General features: G+C 38.8%; 1 protein-coding gene across 1 annotated transcript in view; it reads right to left on the minus strand.

Annotated features, from left to right (window-relative positions):
* gpc6b (glypican 6b) overlaps positions 1 to 25,208 on the minus strand; it is a 90,880-nt gene that overhangs the window by 35,480 nt on the left and 30,192 nt on the right. The window contains exons 3-6 of the mRNA XM_083908873.1: positions 23,629 to 24,020; positions 20,522 to 20,687; positions 5,630 to 5,760; positions 4,820 to 4,963 (exon numbers count right to left, since the gene is read on the minus strand). Of these exons, the coding sequence (XP_083764999.1) occupies positions 4,820 to 4,963; positions 5,630 to 5,760; positions 20,522 to 20,687; positions 23,629 to 24,020 (833 nt within the window). The remainder of the gene's footprint in view (positions 1 to 4,819; positions 4,964 to 5,629; positions 5,761 to 20,521; positions 20,688 to 23,628; positions 24,021 to 25,208) is intronic.

Genomic DNA, 25,208 nt, shown 5'->3' on the forward strand with positions numbered 1-25,208 from the left:
GCAGCAGCTCTCGACAAAAACTGACACCTTTACAAATAGCGTCATGAACAGAACAGAGATATGGAAATAAAAAAAGCTTAAGGTAACACACCACAGTCACTCCGGTACTTCATTTGTGTGATAACAAGCCACTAAAGAGCTGCTTCTGGTCAAATCCTGTGTTTGTCACGCTGCATGAAACGCGAAGTGATCAAACTTTCCACTCACAGCAGTTGTTATCTCGCATCCCTGTGCTCTCAATGTTGAACTAAATATTTGTTCAACCCTCAGAATCCATTTGAAATGATAACTAGCAACCTAATGAGGCACCACAGTGTGGACAAATTGAATGAAAGAGGCAAGCACAGAGATTCATAGAAAGCATTTTTTTTTTTTTTTTTTCAAAAATCATTTACCACGTTGGGCTGGTTTCCTGCCACTGAACCCCTGTCTTATATCGGCTCTGAAGAACCACTGAGATACAAGGAAACACCTGCTGCTACAATACAGCTGTTTATATTCCAAACAAATAATATGAACCTTGATGCAGCCTCAGCCCAGAGATGGATTCAGAACATGGCTAATGAATAGACCTAGAAAAATATATATATATTTTTTTAAATAAAAAAAAAAGCTCAGAAATGAAGAGGGGTAAAATAACATGTAGATCAGTAATATATTTCTGTATGCCTACTAGCACTCATGTGAGAAGAGGATGTATGCATACCAACAAAACAGCCATGTTTTCATTGAGCAGAAGTCTGTAAATGGCACACACACACACACACACTGTAATCGGAGTAATTTATAGGCGGCCTTGCATCGATCTAACATTAGTGTCACGCAACAATAGCCACAGGAAGAAAGGACAAACATTTGCATTAGTATTTTCTGATTTTTATATTAATGTGGTTACAATATATGCCACTTTCTTTCTTTCAAAAATGGTGTGATTCTAGATTTCTGTCATTTGATGCATTATTTAAAGCGGACCTAGACCGGAAGTTCCAATTAACGCTGTTTTTTAGTGTGTATCTGCGTCATTACCTTGTTTAAGAAGCCCTGAAGGTTCTAAACAAACATTTCAGCCACTGCTGAGAACGCTGTGTTTTATTGTAATCTCGGGCTCAGCGAGATCTCTGAAAAAACCCGGTCCGGTTACGTAAACACCGGTTCTTTGGAGCAGCAGATCCTCCTGCTCCGGGCACTAGTCCGGGCACTAGTCCGGGCACATCCGGTTGCGTACATTGAACCGCAGAAGAAGAATAACGTCCGATGTGGAGGTGTTTCACGAGCGTCAAGTGTCTTCTGACTCTGGGTCTGACTCCGGGTCAAAGTCATAAAAGGGACTGCGGCGGGGAGTCGTGAAGAAGCTATTTTTAAACATTGTTAAAACAATGTTTTGATAATGAGTAGCAGTGCATCCACCGTTCCAGAGGGGGGAGCTGCGCTTCTGAGAGCGGGTGTGCTGAATATACTGGCCAATCACAAGACTCTGTCTTCTGGGTGAGAGATTTGAGTCTCAAGTCTTCAAGTCAGCTGGGAAACACCGTCAGAAAAGGCTCGTTTACAGCAACTAGGAGGTTTTTGACCATAAAAACAAGTTAATGTATGTAAGTAGACCTCCATAACTAATATATATGTGCAACAGGACAACTCTAGGTCTGCTTTAAGAAACAAACTTGATTTGAAATTGATGCCGACAACACCTAGACTTCACCTGACTCTCTGAATCTTTTCACAGTATTATGAACTCTACATGAGGACTAAATTCTTTGTAATCATGTGCTGATAATTATCGTCTCTGAACTGACAAAAACCTTCAAATTTTTTCACAAATCTTCGCACAAAGTGGTTCATCACAATCCAACACTGCTTGACTAGGATTTCGACTAAAAAATCATCTTCTATACACCTTTCATATTTTTACCAGTTACCTGCTAATTGTAAATAAATGTGCATATCCTTTTCACTCTTGCAAATCTTAAATGTAGTGACATGTAAACATCTTACAAAAACAATTCATGCATTAGGTTGTGACTGCAGGTATCTGTAGGCGTAACACAAGAAGCGGGTAGATCTAATTCCAGCTGGAGACGACCACAGTCACACCTCGGCCTCAACCAATTAAAAACAAAACGTGTACACATGGATGATTGAAGTAACCCTGGTACATTCATTAATATGTAGCTCCTGATAAGACCATACCACCTTTTTTTCCTATAATTAGCTTATATGACCTTAATGTTAATGGCTTTCGTTCAACTGACCAAACCAAAAATCTGACTTGCTGAAGAGTGATGATGATGCAGATCATCTACAAGAAGAGGCAACTATTATAATTGATGAGCTATAAAGGGGCAGCCTTTGTTCTCTGTTCTTTCACAGTATGTTGGCGTTAATGGAAATTTCTTTGACAACATTATCGCATGTGATGTGGCTACCTCAGCACTCTACCGCACTGTTGCCATGTCAATATTCTGCAAGATCTAGAATAGGCACCTACCTGCCAGTGTGATGGCAAGTAGAGGCTCTGATCTCTGCTGCTGTACTTCAACAGAAATGCATTTAAATTTATCCACAGGATGTGATTTTATAGTTAAAACCAGGTCAACCAATGCATTTTCAGTGTCGTGGCCACACTTTTGCATGTTAAATTAATCTTTTAAGTTGTGTGAGACAACACTTTCAGCTGTTGTTATAAACTGTGAGGTTGATGTTATCAATAGATAAGAATCCCGATTGCTCATGTAATTAAATATTCACTGCTTTCCACTACATTATCATGAGTACTGTGTGTACACTAAATGTCTCCTGTAATCACGACCTCTTAATAAGTCTTGAGTTAGTTGACTAAAACTCAACATGTATTGCTGTATTATCATGTTACATAAACCCAGAAAGAGGAACAGCATTAGAAGAACAAAGGCATACTGTGGTTAACCACACAACCACCGTGCCACCGCTGTGCTAATTATTTCATTGTTAAGTCTCGACAGTCAGCCTCATACCTCCAGCGTGCTCACTGGTAATTATCACCAACTTGATCAACACTACCTGAGATTTATCACCTGAAGTTTAGCGCAACAGAGCATTTCAGTGTCGCTGTATTTTCTGCTTGTTTTCACATTCACCAAACTTTGCACTCACATTTTTTGCACCTCTTTTCAGTGAAACACTCTGATAAACCCACTTTACCAAGGTTCTGGAGCTTTTAGTCGTCTATTCCCTTCAAAGCTGCAGTGACAGAGACTGGACGCCTAAAGCAGGTAAGAGTTATGGTGAGTTGGAAACAAGTCCCTGTCTCTGTGCTCCATTTTGTAGGATAGGCTAAAAGCCCAGTTATTACTGAATACTCTGGAGCCCCCACATAATTGTGCCATTAGAGCGAATGCAGGCTGCAACACTCCGTCACCAGCCCCTCTCTGCAAGCTCTGACTACACAGGTCGATCTGTCATCTTCTTACAGGAGCTGGTTTATTAGCAATGGCAATGAAGATCTTGGACTGGAATATGACTGGAATAAATATGGCAAAGTTAGATCCCCGAAGAGGAATCCTCACTAGCATAAAGAACACCCCACGTAAAACTACCCATTTGGAGTTTGGCGGTTTGACTGTAAAATACCAAGTTTAACAGCTGATAAATGCCATAATACACCACATCGGCCATTATTGTTGTTGATAAATGGCTCCGTCATTGCTGATTCAAAGATTCCATGTGATATGAAAAATTAAAACTACTGGGATTTACAGTCTCTGAAACAGCCCATTATTTAAACATAATTCCCTCTTCCAGTAATAATATATAAAACAAAGTAACACAATAGTCCAGGCGAGAAAAAAAAGATCATAAATGAGTAGAAAATTATGAACCTTACACTTTGTTGCATCGTATTCCAAACAATCCTCTGGTTTGCGGCAGAAAGGAAGGGAAACAGAAATGTTTTTTATCAATTCAGAGAAGATGAAAGAAACCGTAAAAAGACAACTGCTCTGTCTGAAACATCAGAAATCAGCAAATGAAGTGGACTGTGTGAAAATATAATTAGCATAAAAAAAGAGAACTCATTCATTGTGGGACTCCAAGAGCCGGATGTGAAGAAAAGCTGCTGCTTTTCTAATTATTTATCCATTAACTAAACAAAGAGAAGACACTCGGACAATGGAATAAGCATGTTTTAAGCACTGTGGGAGAGACATTTACGACTTATCAAGAGTCAAAAATTGAAACAATTATTTCAAAGTTTTTGCGATACATATATAGCTCCGAATACCGACAGTAGACGCACAAAGCTTGAAAAGATTCACTTTGAAAGGGCCTAGAGGGGAGAGAAGAAGGGCACGGTGGCTGTAAAGGTAATCCATGATGAGAACTGTCTCTCACCTGAATTGGACTGTCAGCTCCACGTTAACCTTTACCCTGATGCAGCATTTTAGGTTTCAAGGTTGTTTGAGATGGAAATCTGTGTATCAGGATCCAATCCAACAAACATGCAACTAATCTGACAGCAAATAAAGGTGCGCTTCATAGCAATTGATATGGTCAGCGTCACCCAATCTATCTACTGTATCTGCTTTCATCCCTCTCTTTTCTGAGACGGGTACTGAATGCATCACACCACACTGTCCACTGCCCTCTTGGGGGTAAAGCTGTTGATTCGTTAACAAACACAAATCAATAGAGGGGTCGGTGTGGAGGATGAGTACAAAGAATTAATTTCCGGCTCCCGGGGGCTTACGTTGCCAAATCACCAGCTTTAATCAACAGTGTCAAGTCAGAGAGACGAATCATGTTTACTCTAAGGCAGTGTCTTGCCTGAAAATAGCAGTTTCCTTACCAGTCTGTCTAGGCTTGTGCCAGCTGCAGTGGTAGGCCGCTCCTCTGGACTGTACGGCCTGAAGCGGGCGTTGAACACATCCGAAACACCACGGGTAGACCTAGTCATTCCTACGGGTTTTGGCTGACCACAACCTTGAAAAACCTGCAATTACACAAACATGGGCACCCAGTTGTCAGGGGTTTGAATTACATTGGATGCGGAAAATAGGGACAGCACGGTGTTTTGTTAAGGTCCCGCGATGCTTTCGCCCCGCATTACCGACGTGACAGTCCTCTACGTCGAGTTGAGGTAATCATGTTGAGAGGTGACTCGACTCGGAGCTGTGACCAATGCTATTTAAGATGATGGAGTTTAGTTTTTACAGGGGTTTTTGGGAAAACACCACATATACTTAAACCATAAACAAAACTGCATCTGCTGCATGGGAAAGCCAACAGAGCATTTAGCGTCGAATGAAAACTGACATTTGAAACTGTGTGGGCAGAAGAAAAAAAAATCTTCACAACCACCTACAATTTTTTTTTCCTCCCCGAGTCCAATTTTGTGGGCAAAGAAAAATGCAGTAAAACACAGGAAACGCATTAAATACTGTTAGTTGAACGAAGATTTTCTGACCAAACTGAAACATATAATTCAAATATAAGACCTATACTTGGACATAATTAGAACGTGTTCTACTGCACACCTTAGACACAGCCTCGTGTGGCTAACAGCAAGTTCCCTCTTAGTCACTATTTCATTTGTGGGAGGTTTGATTTCAGCAATCTGTCTAAGGTGTTATTTTAGGAATGAAACTAATTGACATACCCGGTAGGAGACCTGGGCACTGTTGTCTTGCATATTCATGATGGCCTCTGAAATCTTGACATCAATGGGCTCCATGACAGATTCAATGTTGAAAGGTCCCTCCAGCCTCTGTGCCACCAGCAGCAGGGCATCTGTAAAAACAGTGGTAAAAGGGTGCAGAGTGGGTGCAAAGAGACATATTCAGAGAGGAAAACAAACCCTCTGCATACGAAAATAACGCAACACAGTTCAAGTGAAGTCAACACTGAGACACCCAATAGTTTGATTCACACATTTACTGGAGATAACACAGCATTACACAAGACAAATTTAATTTGTTCCTGGGTACACTGTGAATATAGCTCTATTTAGGACTTTAAATACATAAGTTTAGCAAATGTTAAAACTCTGAGAAATTCTGAAACAAATTAGTTTCACTAAAGTATAAAATATTGACCACATCTGCTGCGTATATCAATGTGTATTTCTCTCGTTTAATCAATGGTTTGTGTTATGGACAAACAAATATGACTATTAAAGGCACCATATGTAAGAATGTGGCCAAAAACGGTTACTACACTCAAATTCCAAACACCGAAGTGTTTTAGGTTTCGTTTCCAGGCGTAACTGGCAACCCATGGTTGCTCTGCAGCTGAGACTCTACTGACTGCAGTGATTGGTAGAAGGCGGTAGGTGGCGCCACATGCCAAAACATGATTTTAAAATATGATTTCAAAACATAAACATGATTTGCGGCCCTCAAAATATTTTTTTTAATGCAAATATTTTGTCTGTACTGTTGTTGTTGGTGAGTTCAGTTTGTTATATGAACATTATTCCTGAGTCTCTGTGACATATTAGGAGGATTTTATGGCCAGTTGCTTTAGATCTATTACATAATGCACCTTTAAGTCTGGGCAACTTTTTCTGTGGAGCTCGTCGTGTCACACAGTAGCTGCATGACTGCGTCTTGGATTGTAATCACGACACAGTATTATCAAACCCCTCCACATTCATGTCACAGTCAAAGTCATTCACCACGTCAATAACATGTGGCTGCACAGTCGTAATGAATAATTCTGATGAGACGTAGATTTGATAAGACATTTCAAAGCTTAGCACTGACTCACATCTGCGGTGAGCAATGAAGACTAAAAGGTCATGGAATCATTTCAATCAAATCGGTGGACACCTGTAATCACTTTAAAAGGGATTTTGTATCATAATACTTGATATTTACTGCGATGATTCAAACTCAAGCTCGTTAGGCAAAGTGTCAAAGTGCACTAAACACCACAGGGTTTATGTTAATGGCCCACTTCTTTGTAACGGGGAGGGGGGGGGTTCTACATTTGAATGCAGTGCCGCAGGGATTTGAACGTCACCAAACCACCAGCTCATAACTGTGCAAGTTTCAGACCTTGAGCCAGTGCTTAGACGGTCTGTGAGGAGAGGTTTGTCCATCCACAGACCTCCCAGCATAGGACCTCACCAGCAGCCCGTCATAATGACTACAATTACCTCCTGACTAAATTAGGTCATACCGTCATTTTGAAGATTACAGAAACAATGGCATGCTTGCGAGCGTCTACTGTTCATTTCATACGTCGTAAATGTGGAAAATTACCTTATTTTTTAATAATATGACTGCTGCTTCCATAAACGAAACACTGTATGTATGTGTATATATACATATATAGACAATATTAAAGTGACCAAGACAATTTAATATAAAATGTTGTGAATGATTGAAGAAATAGGAAACAAATACTGACCAAAGGACCAAAACATGTTAAATAAAATAAAATAAATGCACTCCAGTTCTTTAACAGACAACCTAATCCAAATTTTGGGCTCACCAATGGCAGAGGAAAAGAGCCGAGAAACATTAGCTTCTCTCTGGCTCCATTTCCTGTCCAATTATGTTTAAGTCTGAGCCTTTGAAGAGCTCTTCTGTTTGTTTACACTGTGGACTGCAAATAGCCTGTGATGCACCCGGAGATTTTAATATCGGCTACAGACTACTGTAAGTCAGTGCCAAATGTTTTTCGACACAAGCTGTTCAATCACACCACTCTGCTGCCATGTGGTGAAGTGCAGATGACCCATCAGCGAAAGCGGTCACTAATTATCCGTTAGAATTGATGCTGATGGGTTTTCCTTGTGATTTCTTGATACTAAACTGCAATCAAGGCTGAAGATTTTATCTCTATCTTATATTTTCCAAAAAACAATTTGAAAGTGGCATTGTCATAGCAATTTAATCTAATTATAATGTAAATTTATTCAGCTGCCTCAGGTATGTCTGCTTATTTTTATTTTTTTTTTCAAAAAACACACACAAAAAAAGTCACATTCAAGCATATGCTTAAAAATTGTCAAGTGGAAATACTGAAAATTTAGGTCAAAGGAACCAAGTGGGAACAACTTGTATTTCACGATAAAAGAAAAAGACGAGTGCCTCCAGCATCAGAGGCGATGGCAATCTTTCCCAACAATGGTGACTTATCTGCAACTTATCAGATGGGCTTGACAAAAAGAGGGAGCCGTATGCTAACAGAGAGAAAGCAAAGACACCAAGAGACAGGAAGCAAGGAAGAGTGAAGAAAGCAGAAGAACGACACACGGTCCTGACTGATTTGAAAGACGTCGGGTTCTGGTTTTGTCCTCGAGGAAGAGAGGGGCTCCTGCACCACATGTGAAAACTTCTACCTAACACGGAGAAATTAATGACTCTCATTTATGAAGAGTGCACAAAGTCCAGTCCACAGCGGCCTGGCCGCCGCTACGCAGAGCCAAGTTTCCCCTGCACTGCTTTCTGCAGCACTGTTAGGCCACTGGCCAGCCAGAGGACATCTTGTTATCACCACGACACAGCCTTGCAAATAGATACATCTTTCCCTATTCTGGGCTGATATTGTGCCTAGACACACACTGTAAAACTAAAAGGCACCCATGCTGTGAAAACCCACTGTGAGCCAGTTTTGTTCCATTGTGTAGGTTAATGTTTCAGTTTGTGATGTGAGACATGCTTATTTGTGCTGTCTCGTATACAAAAAAAAAAAAAAAAATATCTGTGAAGGTAATATTACTCCGGGCTCTGCCTCTTTATCGAGATTGATGTCCTCTTAAATTCAGGCTATGTCAGCCAGCAGCAAGCCTCCAGCAGACAAGGACAAATAAGGAAAGTGAAAAAGGCCATCTATGGCTCTTTGCCTGTGAAGAGCTCCATGGGATGAAAAATGGCTCTAGTGTAATTTGGATTCTGTAAAGCACAGCTCATCTGTGGTTCAGTCAACCAACTAATGGCGCTGTGTGAATTGGTATGAAAGTGGAGAGGAAGAGCAAAATGCCAACGCATGTTGTCATCTGATAAAAAAAACAACAACAAATTAGTTCATTATACATTAGATCACGTCAGCACAAACACTTTTCCACGTATATAAGGACAGGATTATGAAGAACTAGTCAATTATTCTTAAAAAAAAATGTAAAAAACTCTAGACTAACTGATAATATTTGGCAACCTTACTTTTAGGTCAGCCATAGAAAAAGATAATATTTTTATATTTCTTTTATTGATTCAAGGACCATAATACTGTATTTAGCACCACTATGTATTAACATTTCTGCTTCACTTCTTGACAATTAGATCACTTTTAGAAATTATTATTTACAAAATCCTTAGAGGATATGCTACAGATTTTGGTGGTTTCTTGTCTTGTTTATTAAATCTCCTGAAAGGTTTTATAGGTTTTTTTCAACTGATATTTGATATAACAAATAGTGCCTGCTCAATACCAGGCTGTTTGCATATACACTGTTAGAAATAAGGGTTCCAAAAGAGTTCTTCTACAGGGGCTGAGGTTCTACCTGGAACCATTTGCTTCTGAAAAACCCTTTCCCGAAGAAAGGGTTTTTCAAGGTTTCTTGGTAACACTAATGGTTCCAGTAAGAAACATTTTGATCCAGAGAACCCTTTTAAACCCCTGTCCCGAATTAAGGGTTTTAGGCTGGCTTTACACAGCAAAACTCCCGGGTGAAACCGACAAAATATTTTATCAGATGTGCCTTTCGCTTAGACAGCGACATCGTTTTTGGGGCATAAAAACGCAAAAAAATGAACCCACCCTCCAGAGTGGAAATCTTAAAAACCCTCCGCTGTCGCGTTCCCGTCTAAAAGGTTGAAAACGCAAAAGTGTTTTCTGAGCTGCTCACGCTGGCACGACATTGAAGTTGGCACCACATTCGACGCTGAAGTTGGCACCACATTCGCCTCAGGTTCTCTAAAGAGAACCGGGGGCGAATGTGGTGCCAACTTCAGCGTCACGCTGACTATCTTCCCGTACGCGTTGACGTCAGATCCATGTGCAGTAACAGCCAAACAACAACAAACATGTCGGATTCGATCCATCAGTCCGACATTCAAGTTGCCTTAGCTGCTCTGATACCTATCCAGGAGTCATTTCAGCAATTACGCCGAGTTAATGTTTTGGTTTTCAACTGTGGGTAGAAGGACGTTTCAGTGCATGCGTGCACTCCTGGTGTTGTTGTATGACAGTGCGTCACAGAGCCACCTAGCCACCTGGCATGCATACTTCATCAAATTTCACACACTTTTGCGACACCGTGTGCATGCAGATTTCCACCCAAAGACGCTTGTCTAAACGCAAAATAAAAAGTGGGAACGCAACGCCACTTTTGTGGTTTGTGTTCAGATCGTTGTCGTGTAAAGCTAGCCTTAAAAGGGTTCTTGGTAACACTAAGGGTTCCAGGTAGAACCTTTTATAAAGGTTCCACCTGAAGCCAAAAAGGGTTCTCCTATGAGGACAAGCCGAAGAACCTCATATGGTTCTACTCTTTTATTTCTAAGAGTGTTGCCATTTAACTACATGCCATCATAACAATAAAAATAACACATTATTCAGTTCATTCCTATTTCCACTGTACATGTGTGCTAGGAGCAGCACACCGACAGTAAACCATCAACACTGCAGCAGCAGCACTGAACTCAATCCGATAATGAGTCATTCAAAAGCACAGTTTCATTAATGTCATGTCATTTGAAGAAATCAACATCACTGTTTCGCACCTTTGTCAAAGCCACATTTTGCACGGTACACCGCCGCCGCTAACCACAGACCGCGTCAGCTCATCGCAGAGACAATAATAAGCCTCACTGCTCATAAACATACCGGAGAGAATCGTCCCTCTCTCCTCACCAAGGTTCCCCTCATTCTGCCAAATGAATATTTGCGCAGGTGGGAAGAAAATCTGTGATTAGAGCTGCTCAACCATGTCTCTGTGTAAGTGTGAGTGATTAGGGAAGCGAGAGATCTATAAAACTAAATGGGAATTAATATTTTAGCTACAGATGCTTTTGCGCATTAAACAAAGTGAGAACACATTGTTCAACCAGTTTGTCAAGGAGCACAGAGCATTCTTCAGTTTCTTTGACTTTTGCTGTTTTACATAATTTATTAGGGTTATTATTAATCATATTCTTGTGCAAAATAAGTCATCTTTTTTTTTGTAATTAGTTTGAGGATAAACTGTTTTTGCATAAATCTTAAAAAAGTAGTGAGCATATTTTTCCCCCACTCACAGAACATTGACGTCTACAATATTAAGAAGAGGTTTTATTAATTTAAAGACACACCGAACAAAGCGGGACACAAAAAAGTTTTTTATAGCAATCTCCTCACTGTGGCAGCAAAATATAAAATGAGGACAATATTAAGGTGAAACATATAACTGGGAGATATCTGGTGTTACAGTTTTAGGTCATCTTAATCGTTCAATTACTACATTAAGTTAAAGAGGCTAGTTTCATAATATAAATGTCCCTTTTTGTGCTTCTCTGGACTGTTTCTTTGCTAAGATGTGAACGTAGAAACTGCTAAAATTTAAAAGATCTAAATAATTCACACTACTGAAAACCTACTTACTGACTTTTACTGAACTTAAATCCTTTTGGGAAAGATACTTAAAACATAAACACACAGATGTTAGACTATAGCATAGAGACTGGAAAGTGAAGTAACAGCTCTGTAAAATAATAATAAAATCTTATACAATTATTTTTTTTTTAAATCTTATCCAATTTTATTCAAATACTCAAAAACTCAACTCTGGTTCGTGCTGAACTGTGAATTTCTCTGTGAGATGAATAAAGTATCTATCTATCTATCTTAACCCAGTGTTTGATGGGTGGTTCGGCAGTCACAGAGGTTGCTATAGTAACCGGCAGCAACTAGAGAAAGTCACTGTCTCCAGAAGACTGTGGCGCGTTTCTTTCTTTAATAAGTTAGCACTTCATGATAGAAACATTCATAACAGCGAGCAATGTCTATCACATCATAAAAAAAAAAAAAAAAAAAAAAACACAGACAGTCTTCTGCACTGGTATTAAAAATGTCAACCTATGTATGGAACACTGCTAAAAACAAGAGGGTTTGTTTTGAGAAGACACGACTTCATAATTGAATTGTTTGAAGTTGCTGATAAGTGCAACCCAGCTTCTTCTTTTTCTTTCTTTTTTTTTTTTCTTACAGCCTCATTGTGAATCACTTTTTATTCAAGTGGGAACAGAGTCCATGTCTACTTTGAGTGTCACTGTGCTGGAAAATAAATCAATATACTAATTTATCATGAGTATTTTTGCATTTGCAAAATATGAAGTATTTATTTTAACTTCAAGTTAGATGTCATTTGTTTTCATCTTTCTTAATTCTAACACATTTAAGTAGTAGATGTATGGAGTGAGAGAAGAGGGTTTATATTCAGGGAGACAATCTTAAGACGGTGGGAATGAAAAGAAAGCAAACTAAAATGATTGTTGTGCTCCTAAACTACCTGAAGATTAACTTAAGAATATTTCTAAGTAGAAGTAAATGATGCAGTTGTGAGTCGTGACTGCTTTTTCCTTGTGTGTATGTGTCTGCAGTGAGTGTGAGATGTTTGAGTGAATGATGTGTGTGAAAGGCCTGATCATCTGAGCTGCAGGGGACTTCATTGAACCACTCACAGCCAGACTGCCAGCAGACATTTTCAACTTGCTTTTAATAAACCTTTAAAATGGTTTGTTTAGTTTGTGGTTTCTTGGGAGTTGGGAAGAGTGAGTCTCCTTATTTATGTTGCGATCAGATTTCCTCCTAGGCCTGGACGTGACACATATCTATCTATAAAGCAAGTTGCGTCTGTGTGTCTGTGATGGGGCATATCTCGCTGACCGTTAGTCAGATCGCCCTAAGACTTTGGATATGGGTTGAGCATGGCCCGATGGTGTGCATCCTTGATTTTCAAATGTTTTGGAGGAATTTGAATTTTCACTGATTTATCACACTGCACCAGGCAGGCAGCGGCTCATCAGCAGCAGCTGTGCTGTCTGGGGCGGGAAGGTGGGAGTGTTCTTCAACGCTGAACATGGTGTTATACTGAAACGGCAAGGTGTCCATTCACCAATGCGAGCACATATTTATTTTGCATTAGCATTCTACTACTTTGCGGCTAACTTGGCAAACCTGTTTCCAAAGGTAAGCTAGCGGGGCTACGATTAGCATTAGTCTAGAGCTAATATAATACAAACACTGTGCAACCTCATTAGGCACAGCGCAAATGTTTTCATTTTCGATTAGCATTAGCGTAGCTAGATGTTGTGACTGTCAGCCACGCCCGTTCCTTATCATGCATTACCATAACTGAAAAATCTTCTTCAGCTCCCACTATAGGAACACATACTTTTATGTGTCTGATGCTGATATCACAAACTCGAGTATCTACCAATACCTATAATAGTCTGATCTGATTAGTAATTTGAGACCATTTATGAACTATTAAGCTGTTAAAAACACATTTGTGCTGAGTCGTTTCAAAGACATAATTCTCCAACTGTGTAACACATGTTGTTCTCCCAAAAAGAAGAAATGAACAGCACAAATATGACTTAGCTAAAATGCTTTTGCTGATTTGTGTTTAAATCTTTATAGTCTGTGCATAATGAAGCATGCAATTATATTTATATATATATATATGGAAATACAGTATGATTGATATTGATCAGTATTGGACCCACAGCGATTCCCATCCCTAGTATGCACCCAGTATAACACCTTACTTCCAGGGCAATATAAGACACAAACAAAGAAGAAGAGTTCCAATATGCACATTTTTGTATTTTTAAAAATACAATGACACTGTATTTTACTGTATTTCAGAGGAACAAGGAGCATTCCACAGCTAGATTATTGCAAGCAACACATGATATAACAATATGAAGTGAAGTTTTAGCAAGATATGAATCAATTGACAATTGTTAGTGTGTGTAATCCCGTTTAGCTTGTAGTTACATCTATGATCATGAATATGTTATTATACTGTTCATGTAAAAGCCCAACTAGGGACAAGGGTTGTAAACAAGCAGTAAAAATTCATTCTGTATGGGCAAATAAGAAATACTTTTTTTTTTCTTTAGATTCCTGTATTTCAGAAATAATAATCCATAATTCAATCACGTGACATCGAGTTTTACTGCTGTGAGTGCTTTTACAGAAGCAAAAGACATGAACAAATGACAGCTAGTGATTATTTCATGTCAGGTTAATGTGTGGCTGTCACCATTCACGGTGTCTGACATTTGCAAATGCACATCCTATATGTGACACAATTATCTTATATTTTCAGCGCACTTGCTCTCATTTACTGTACTTCAGATCCGTTGTAGAGTTCATCTTAATTTAATAAATCTATTTCAGTCTTCTCCTACTCATACTGTATGGTTCATACACAATAAATGCCTGATGATCAGAAGCACAATATCTGTTCGGGAAGAGAATAATAACTTGATTTGCATTGTAAGCGCATATTTAACCTGTGTCACTCTGTAGGTGTGAAAAGAGAAATACATCATGGTAAAGTGTTAAAGGTCTGCGATAAATCAGGATTCATGCTGGTTGAAGCACACCATTCAAAAACCCCTGTGAGCAGAAATTGTCTGTGTGGTCTAACTGTCCACTTTCAATGTGTTACAGAGAAAGGTTATTTTCTAGTCAATATTTTATTCATGAGGAATTTTTCACAGCGGAAAGGATATGTTGCTGGCTTCAATTTTCATAAACAGTGGGGCTGTAGCTGGCTCCAGTTACAGAGTGAAACAAATCACCTAATTAAAAAGAAATGAGCAGATAGAATCGATGCAGATCACTTCCAATGTGGTGACATGTCTCTCAGGAGGAAACGGCAACAGCTTGTAAACATCATTCAACAAGATTGCAAATAAAACTGTGGCACACTCAAGCAATTTCCTTTAAAAAAAAAAAAAAATGTATCGCAAGCCAACAGCAAGTCTTACTATGAAGATTTTAAAGGTGGAGGACGTAAACTTCCCTCATAGATGTCAGGAACATGTCAGAAATAAAGAAAAAAAAAAACAGATCATGACACACGGTACAAACCGCAGAGGACAATATTTATGACTACAGCATGTGGCTGGTGTTTAAATGACCTCAGACGGAGAGGACTTTGATTTGAAAGCTTGACAAATAACATCAAAAATGGTTAAAAATAGTCCCATTTTTCCACAGACAAACAGAAGATAAAACAAAACAAAACACAAAGTCAAACAAACACTGTCAAAGGGATGATCTTAAAACAGATATCCATTGATTTATGCAGAACCATGACGTTTTCGACAGTTTGATAATGAGGATTGGCTGTATATTGGCCTTGGGCATGTTGAAAGCCTCACACAATGATCATTTTTAACTTTTAATTTCATCAAATTGTACATGGAAGACTTTGTTATGTAGGATCTAAGGAGACGCACAGAGGGAAAATGTAATTTCTTACTCATATTCTGGTATTTGAAATCAATTGACTAATTAGATATACTGCCTAAAATATTATTACCATCAGCTTTTGTAATTAATGCACTGAATAGATTATCTGATTAGGAGCAGAATGGGCAGAGGTCAGCAAGGATTTATTCTCCAGTGGGAACAAATGGATTATAGACTGCATGGCTACTCAGCACGAGCTCATTTAATCTACTCTAAGGTTGTGTTTAGCTCATTTGGTTTTATATTGTGCTCATTTTAGCAGCGGCATTAATAATAATAAAAAAAAATAATAATAATGCATACGTGTTCTGTTAAACAAATACAAATGCAGACGAACGGTGAGTCTTAGGATCGCATCATTTATGGTACACTGGACTCAATGGCAATTAATTTCAGTTTTTGAACAGGCAGTAGAATAAAAAAAAAAAAAAAAAAAAAAAAAAAGCTAAAATGAATACAGAGACTTTGAAAGATTATTTAGCAAAGCAGCTGTTAACACTACTTTCTCTGGCAGAGTTACAACAATCTCTTCTTGTTCCACATTCAGATTAAAGATTAAAGGTGAGGTTAACAAGTATGAATAAGTGTGTATTTTTGTTTAGGCTGGAATTTGTTTCGCGAGATATTGTCGTTTGCTTTAAAGAGCTCATATTATACCCTATTTCTCCAAGTTAAACTAGTTCCCTGGTGTCCTAATGAACATGTCTGTGACATGCTTTGGTCAAAATACCATAAGCTTGAAGCACCACAGCAGTTCAATCACCCTGCCAAAACAGCCCTGTTCAGAACACTCTGTTTAGTAGTATCTCTTTAAGTCCACCTTAAAAAAAAAAAAAAAAAAAGTCAAACGAAACTTTAGGGACAGGAAATGACATCAGCCACAGAGGCTACTGGGAGCTAACAGCAGTTAGCATTTGGAAAAGTGATCATTTGCAGGCTAGCAGGCACATTGCAGTCATATATAACATGTATCCACTGGACAGATAAATCTTCTGAGGCTGGAAGTTTGTGTAGAACTCTGTGCTGCACTGTGGAGCCAAGGATAGAACTTGTCGAGGACTTCCGGTTTTCGGATACCGTTGCCCTCGCCAGCACTCTCGCGTGTTTTACGGACAACAATTCCAGGAATTTAGCACATTGTGACGTCCCAGTGAGTGAGGAAGTCAACATCGCATGTTTTATCTCCTGTACTTAGATTTAGGAGGAACCCAAGAGTCCCAAATATAAGGATTTAAATGATTAAAAAGTTGATTTTGCATAATATGTCCCCTTTAAGTAAAGCTGTGCAAAGATAAGTTAAAAAGAAAAACCCAAATCACTGCTTTTTGGGGCACGGCCTGTGGGTTCAGAGGATTTTTTTGCCCTTTTTACTCTCCAATATCTCATGATCTCAGTGGAGTAAGGGGGTATGATGGTGGTGTGAGGAGCTGTCATGACATTCAAGTTAAATATCACAAGCTCCACGTCTGGCTCTGCAGGACTCTCAGGTGTTTTCTCAATTTCTCTCAAACCAAAGCCAGTTCTCTTCAGCGTGGCTTATATAACACATTTTTATTTGACTGCTGCATTATGGCTTTACACGTTACACTCGCCTGGCTGTCGGTGTGGAACATGAAAGAGCATTTCTGATCATTTATAGTCATGCCAATGCCTCTTTTGTGGTCAGCATTTAAGCTAATTGGCAATCTGTCTTCCTATAATGAGCATAAATGTCAGTGCCAACATATATAGAATTAGCATTTATCTACACTGAGGAATATTGATATAATTCTGATGAATTAACAGAATGAATGCTTTGACCCTGTCCGGATTGTGTTCTTTGTTATTGGAGTATATTTAGATTGTACTGAAAATTAATTTTGTCTACGCAAGCAGGAATCTCTCTTTCTTAACAGTTTACAGCCGAGTGAATTGCTGGTTAAAAATCTTGCTTTGAGAATAGATTCCTTCTGCAACATTTAGAGCAACTCACACCACATGAGAGTAAAATGTGGCTCGACCTGTGGCAAAATGTAATTAAGAGACACGCTTCAACAGCTTGGGATGGCACCTTGTTTACTTTGTTGATTGTTGAATGCGAGCTCTCACACGTGTTTCTTAGCAACAGATTACTTGGTTACAAAGAAAACAAAAGCGACAGTGGCAGACTTATCAGCAGCGGATGACAATTCATTTCAAAGTTAATTAATTGAAATCCTTTAAAAGAAAATTATATTTCTATACTTTCTAAAGAAAGGAGATAAAAAAAAATACTATGCTGAAGTGAATTATGTATCCACAAAAAGGAACATTTGCCATATTTATCAAATAGAATGCTGGTCTTCTTGTGTGACGCAAAGGAAGAGAGAAAACAGTGGGAATCATTTGTCAAACGCAGGTATCTTTACTTTCATCAGAGGAAATGAGCAGTCGTATAGAGTATTATTATTTTCTCACTGAAGTATATATATTTTTTTACTTTTAAACAACGACATAAACAATATATTAGGAAAATAACCCTCCTCATAAATCAAAATTATCATGACACTTGAAAACAAAATGAGTAAACAACGCAAAAGAGTAGGCTGGAATGAACTATAATATGGTCTATTGACAGGCTGGTAAAGTTGATTAATGAAGGTTTGCACTTCACTACGTTCCTGATTTTTTTAGAGAAAAGTTGCCAACTCAAACGTGCATCTGTCAGTCGCCTCGTCTCTCCTGCCGCACTGCAGCTGCTCTGCCTTTGCAGAACATATAGAGCTGTTCAGGTCACGTGACCTGAATATGTTCCACATCATGAAAGTACAGGACTGAAATGTATTGTTTACTTTCTCGCCTGACAGTTAATAATAATAATGCCTTGATGACATGTATATAATATATATTAGGGCCACATCAGCATAATGGTTACCCTCAAAAGGGCCAGATGTTACTGTCATACAGAATAAATGGAACCAAATATAATGTAAAATAAAGGTAATTACTCCGTAACAAATTGCTAAATAACTTTCTGTATTTATTACTTATTCAATTTCGCTCGTCGGATGATGCATATACAATGATACACTCCGATCTAGTGGCGGTGCCGTCACTTTGCGGGTAGCGCAATCGCCATGCATTGTGGGAAATGTAGTTTATGGTCAACACAAAGCAGCATAGACCTATTTTAACACAGATTTTAAAGACCAATTAATCACTCGCGGGCCTCATAAAATGATGTGGCGGGCCACATCTGGCCCCCGGGCCTTGAGTTTGACACATGTGCTATGTGTTTTCTAATGTTTTTTAAACTGCCTCTGACCTCAATAATGCTACCATATCAAAGTATAGTAGTAGAAAGGTTTGCTCAACATTATTTCCATTACTCTCACGAGAGGTTGTTGTCGATACAAGTCTTTACTTCACAAAATCATAAATCAATTGCTGTTCATCTGTCTTATTAGGAGATGTTTTTTTTATATACTAAAACTCAGTTAAATGACTCGTTGTAGCACAAACAGCATTGGTAATGCTGCTGCAACCCCCATTGAGAGCTCTTTGCAGCGTTCACCTGCTTTGAGCTGCTCATTGTTTAGCTTTATGGTTCACACTGTCCCTGTGGCTCACACACAAGGACCGGCACAGAACTTTGTGCAACTGTATCAAGGTCACAAGCTTAGAAAGTGTGTGATGGTATAAAACATGTGCAGCACAGAATGGCTCAGTGCTAAAGAAGAAGAAGAGACGAGTGGAGGAGAATGTTTTTCAGAAATCCGATCGGAGAGCTAAAAGTGTTTTGTGACTTTGCTAGAAATAACAGTAAAAGCTGCTTTACACGACAGTTTTGCCATTCACCCATTGACTCACACAATCATACAGCACATCTATTTGCACTGCTTTTACTGTCACTCATTTTTCTTACTCATTCACTCGCTGCCAGCACAGCCGTCAGTGTCTTGCCTAAATTGACATTGTTGACTAGTGGAGACAGGAATCAAACCCACAACTTTCAAGTTGAAAGACGACTCACTCTGTCACTGAACTGCCATCGTCACAAATGTACAAATCCAAACACGCACCTCTAATATCACATTATGATGTTGCTGTGTTGCAGGTCGCACAAATTCAAAGAGGTACAACCTTGTATAAGGTGATGTTTTTTTTTTTAAATTATACTTTAAAGCAACACAACTTTTAAGCCAAAACTACTTAATAGTTAACAAAAGCCAGTATGCAATTTCAGTAATGGTTGGTGGGCATTTGATATCAAATCAACGGGCAGGAGAAGTGACTTTATAACACTTAAAAATCCATAAATAAATGAATATATAAATAATACAATCAAGTCTGTGTTCTTTGTCTCCAAGTTGTAGAAGTTCCCGGTGAACTTCTTTTGCACAAACGCTGACACTCCCTGCAGTGCACTTTTGCCCTATTACAATTCCCCATTTAGCCCAGCAGGAGAGCAAGAGACACACAAATGAAATCTTTTCATGCGGGGAAATGTTGACAGACGAAAAAAGCGCGCTTGTGACGCGTGTCAGTGAAATTATTCTCAAAATGTGACAAACGAACAACACAGACCTATCTGTAGCCTAGACGTTTTAAAATAGAAACTCAAACTCTGCCAGAGAATACATCCATTTATTTAACGCCGAACACCGACATGCTTGGAAATTTTTACTGTAACTACTTTAAATATAAATTTGAAAAAAAAAACTGTAAAATGCTTAATGATAGAGTTACTTTGACTGAGCTTGTGTGTGCAAATTAAAACACTGGACCCAGTGGAAGCACAGAAATATCACAATTATTTGAATCGGTAGCCGTAGTACATGAAAGTACTTTTTTTGTGTACTTTTTTTTTTTTTTATGTTTCTTCCTCATATCCACCACATCCTTTAGAGCAAAGGTCTTGCAGCCTTTGCATCATAAATATGTTTATATTGGGAACTCTAAATCATTCCATGTTGAAATTCTGTGAGCTATCATCATAAATATTAATATTCAATATCTTTTCCTCGAAACATTTGACCTTTTTTTTGCCCCCAGGTCATTTGAGGTTGAGACACCTGCTTTTAGAGCTTTACTATACAGACAAAAACATGATACTTACCAATGTACTGGTTCCACTCTGGATCCAGGTCAGCTTGGTTGGCCAGACAGCCCTTCATGACATTCAAGCAGTAGTTCTTACAGGCTTTAACTGCTGGCATGCCCTGACAAAAAGGGCAGTAAAGCATCTTTGTCAGCGCTCGCATACATGATGGAGTGCTGCTTACCTGCGAGGACAGAGTGTGACAGCAGTCATTAGTACCTGGACAGGACCTTTGAAATCCATGATTATTTCCCATCAGTAAACATTTACATGGAATTTAATTGAAGAATTTAAGAAAAGGTATTATTGTGTGTATATAATCCCTCTAATGATGCCATTTTATATTTTCCACATAATGTGTCCCTTATAAGCTTGTTGAAGTGTGGCTGTAGTGACAAACGACCAACACGGACTCTTGCAAATCCCCTGAGACAAATCTGCAGTTGCAGAAGCGTCCAAAAATGGGTGCGGTCGTTGACTGAATCAATTGTGCAAAGTGCAATGCTTTGCCTTGCGTAAGCTATATGGCATCTCAGACGACTAATGCAAAATTGAATAACATTTACATATTACAGTACATTATTTCAAACATGCAACATTCTTAAAGCACTTTAATCACAACTACAGGACTTCTTTCTGTGTTTTGTGATGCCACAACTTGCATTTTATTAACTATTGTTAAAGCTGATTTTTTAAGGATATAAAGATTAATATTGAGAAGGATTAATATTGTAAATATTCTCAAAATCGATCATGGTTACGTTAATTATAGTGCAGATAAGTTTGTTAAATAGCCATAGTTTGATTAAATTGGAAATTCACTGTAATTCACTACCTGCTACATACATACAAACATTTAGTCCAGTTACAATCATATTATTGTCATTTCACTTTAAAATGTGTGTCATAACATGGTGAGGTATCTTTTTTTTTGAAGAATTTACCAATGCATTTTTACTTTATATTAGGTTGACTTCATGTTAAACAAGATTGCTGGACAAAGGATGTTGTTAAAGCACAAGTTGTGGAAAGTAAAATGGAAATGTTCCATGTTAACATATACCATATCATATATTTATGAATGATACACTTCTCATTTTAACAAAAACAAACAATATGTGTAAAAAAAAAAACATTGGTCAAGGAAGAATGCTTTGATTATATGCAGTGCTTAACAAATCTATGAGACCACCTGTCATGAAAATGAGAAAACATAAACGTTTCAGAAGTTTCAAAAACTTGTTAAAAACTAAACTAAAAATGTTATTCTTATTTATTTGGCACATAACAAACTGAATTCACCTTTTTATACCAGAATTTGGGCTTCTCTGAGAAGTCAGAACTGAATCAAGCATAACAGTCAACCACTACAACAACTTTTTTCTGTTCATTAATGCAAGTAAATAACTATAATTTGACATCTGAATCAAAAAATTATAATAATAATGTACATTGATAACAATAATTATATTTTAGCATTAAAAATAGTCTATTAACCATTACAGAAACATAAAAAAAGGATTTGGATCATACCAATGCTGTTAAGTTAGGGCAGCTGTGGCTTTGGGTGGTGGTCTAATAAATGTGTTCAGCACTGGTAAATGATACTGGTATATCCTTCACCAGCGAAGGTGCAAATGTGTGAAGATGTGAATGCACCAATTAACATGTTCTTCTGGTATAAAACATTACACCTGTCAAAACACTTAGATCTGTCAAATATGGACACGAGTCACTAGAGGCCATCCCAGCTGACACAGGGTGATTCACCATGGCCGACAACCATTCACTCTCACATTCACACCTAGATAGAGTCGAAAGAGTGTCTGCGTGTTTTTGGAGTGTGGGAGGAAACTGGAGTATCCAGAGAAAACACACACACACACGGAAAGAACATGCAGAAAGGTCATGAATCTGGGTCGTTTTGCTGCAACAGTGCTACCTGCTTAACTCAAAGCGCTGCTGTGATTTGTCTCTTTAAAAAATGTCTAAAGTACGACGTCATCTTCTTTTATTCAAGACAGACTTCAACCCCAGCAGCAACAGGCATGGGTGTCACATCGTAGAGACACTGTGAGACAGACCCCCTCCAGCAGGGTGTCTTATTCTGTTATGCTTACACCCCTCAATCCCTCATGATGAGTTTAAACCCTGGGGATCAAAGGACTTGCAGTCGCAGACACATGACCTGGACATCAGGTCCCACTGAAATGTCAAGAGGTGGCGCTGGGACGGTGCTGGCATGTACGCAATGTAGGGTGTAACTCAGTAAACGCACACTAACAACACATCCTTTTGGGCTGCTTCTAAATGAGCCTTCCCCCACTACTACTAGGGGGAGCTGAAAGTTCAACAAGTGCACTGCGCTGGGACTCCTGAGAAATGAATGTTGGATCCTTTAGAAAATCGGAAAAAAAAGTATCCTCTCCTCAGTGTCTCTCATATTGTCTCTGATGACCGAGGTTTACTACATTTTCATCTGTATCTGCGACCACATACATGCGCAACAAACATCTAAATATTTATGATGACGGTGTGTGAAATATCCAAGTAAAATCAAAAACGGAGGAAGTGGAAAGAATGCAGGATGGCTGGGGATTTGCAGTGCAGTTCTTATCTGTCTCTACACACATAAGAGGGATTGCAGTCCTTTTGTTGAGTGTGAATAAATCTTGAGCCTCAGCCCTTTAATCTTACTTTGTACATGATCAAAACTACACACACTCCCAGGATGATATACTGCAAAGGCATTAAGATTACATTGCATCAAGTGGAATACTAAGGTTAGTATGTGTGATAAATGGCTTCTGTGCACTGCGTGAACAAGTATTAGGCAAGACAGCAGTCAACAGTGATGGGCAGATATTTCTTGTCAGGGCATTTCTCCTGAGCCGTGACCCCCAAACCTCATCGAGCCTAAAACGTCCTGACGACACGCACCAGAAAAAAACACCCGACAGAAACAATGTGTGCTTACTTAGAGAGACACAAAGATCAAAGTGTGTGTGTGTGTTCAAATGTGAAGACATATAGTCTTGATTTCATTTGGGGTCAAATAGTGAATATTAAACAGAAGGTAGAACAAAAACAAGCATTTGATTGAATTAGAATTTTTAGTCAAATACCTTTGACACTCTCTGAGCCACCTCCCGGCCAACAGAGAGCCCTTGGACAAATGTGCGAGCGGCGATGAACGCCCGTGTAACCTGAGCCTTGAGCTTCCTGGGCACGTCTCCAAAGGGCTTGAGCTGGTCGGTGTACTTACTGATACACTCCAGATAGTCCTCGGTGATGACATACTGGGAGTTGAGCAGTGTGAACATACGCTCCAGTAGCCGTGACCAAAAGTCATTAAGCATTTCCTCCAGGTTAACGTTCCCTCCTGTGTAATAGCGTTTCAGCTCAGCGAACAGGTTCTCAAAGACCTCCGAGTTCTGCATGTAAGGCTTCCCGTAAGTCCGCACAAACATCTCGTTCAGGGACCTCTCTGTGTTTTCCAGGAGCTCCAGGAAGAACTCTGTGTCAAAAGGAAAAGAAAAAAGAAAGTTTGCTGAGATGATTTTCTTTCATTTGTGGCTATAAATAGTTCTATATGGGCTACACACACACACACACACACACACACACACACACACACACACTTGTTTTCAAAAGAATGCTTCTAAAAGAAAATCTGTTTTCTCGATTGCTGTTCAAGAAGCGAATGCGAACAATACAAAATAGCTGATCAATTAACACATTCCATTGCAGCTTTCATTTTAGAACAGCCTTCACCGCTTTGTTGATTTTCATTTCCAGTAAGCAACTTTTGACACTGCAATAGGAGAACTCCTCATATATTCCTGGAAAAAGCAATAAGGTTTGTATTTGCAGTGCAGGGAGTCTCTGTTGTTTATATCACACCTTTAAACTCCAAATATAGACGTGTGTTTGAGTGAAAGGAATTGGTGAATGATTTTTCTTCTACGCCAATTCATACAGGAGCAGCAGCGCAGCACATACTGGAAGCACAACGCTGTCAGATGAAGAGCAGGAACTTATCCTCCTATAGTGCGATTCCATAACGCAGTTTGTCTATATAGGTGCGTGCAGCCATCGTGCATTCTTCCAGTCACCATCTTATTTGCTTCAGAAGTCTATGACTCACCAGTAGCTCAGATGAGACGATAGCATTTCTGTAATGATAGTGCTGCCATTCAAGGACCAAGATTAATATTTAAATGGGCTCAGAAACTCTGCACATTTAAATGCAGAGGGAAATAGTTCAAGACTAGAAAGTCTAAAGGGATATTTCCTTCTCCACTCAGACGCTCTACTTTCTTACACCTACAGTGAGTGATTAAAGATATACATTTTACATTTCCTGACGCACTATACAAATGTCCATTCTAAAGCTTTACAGCAGCATTAACTGTTTCTCTTTTGGTCACTTGATGGTGGTAGTTAATAAGTTAATAAGTGTTTACAATATTCATATAATTGTGTCATTCCGATAATCTATAAAATCTTTAAGATTCAAGATTTTATTCATTTAAAACTATTTTTTTTGTTTCTGTTTTAGCTGAAGTTGATAGAGCTGTGTGGACAAAGTCAGCTGTAAAATATAAAAAAAAAATGCAGGGATGAAAATTAATGAGCTAACCAGAGGTGGGTATAGTAGCAAAAAAATATACTCAAGTAAAAGTACTGTTACTTTAAGACAGTA

The sequence above is a fragment of the Microchirus variegatus genome, assembly GCF_963457635.1.
Source record: "Microchirus variegatus genome assembly, chromosome: 22".
NCBI lineage: Eukaryota > Metazoa > Chordata > Actinopteri > Pleuronectiformes > Soleidae > Microchirus > Microchirus variegatus.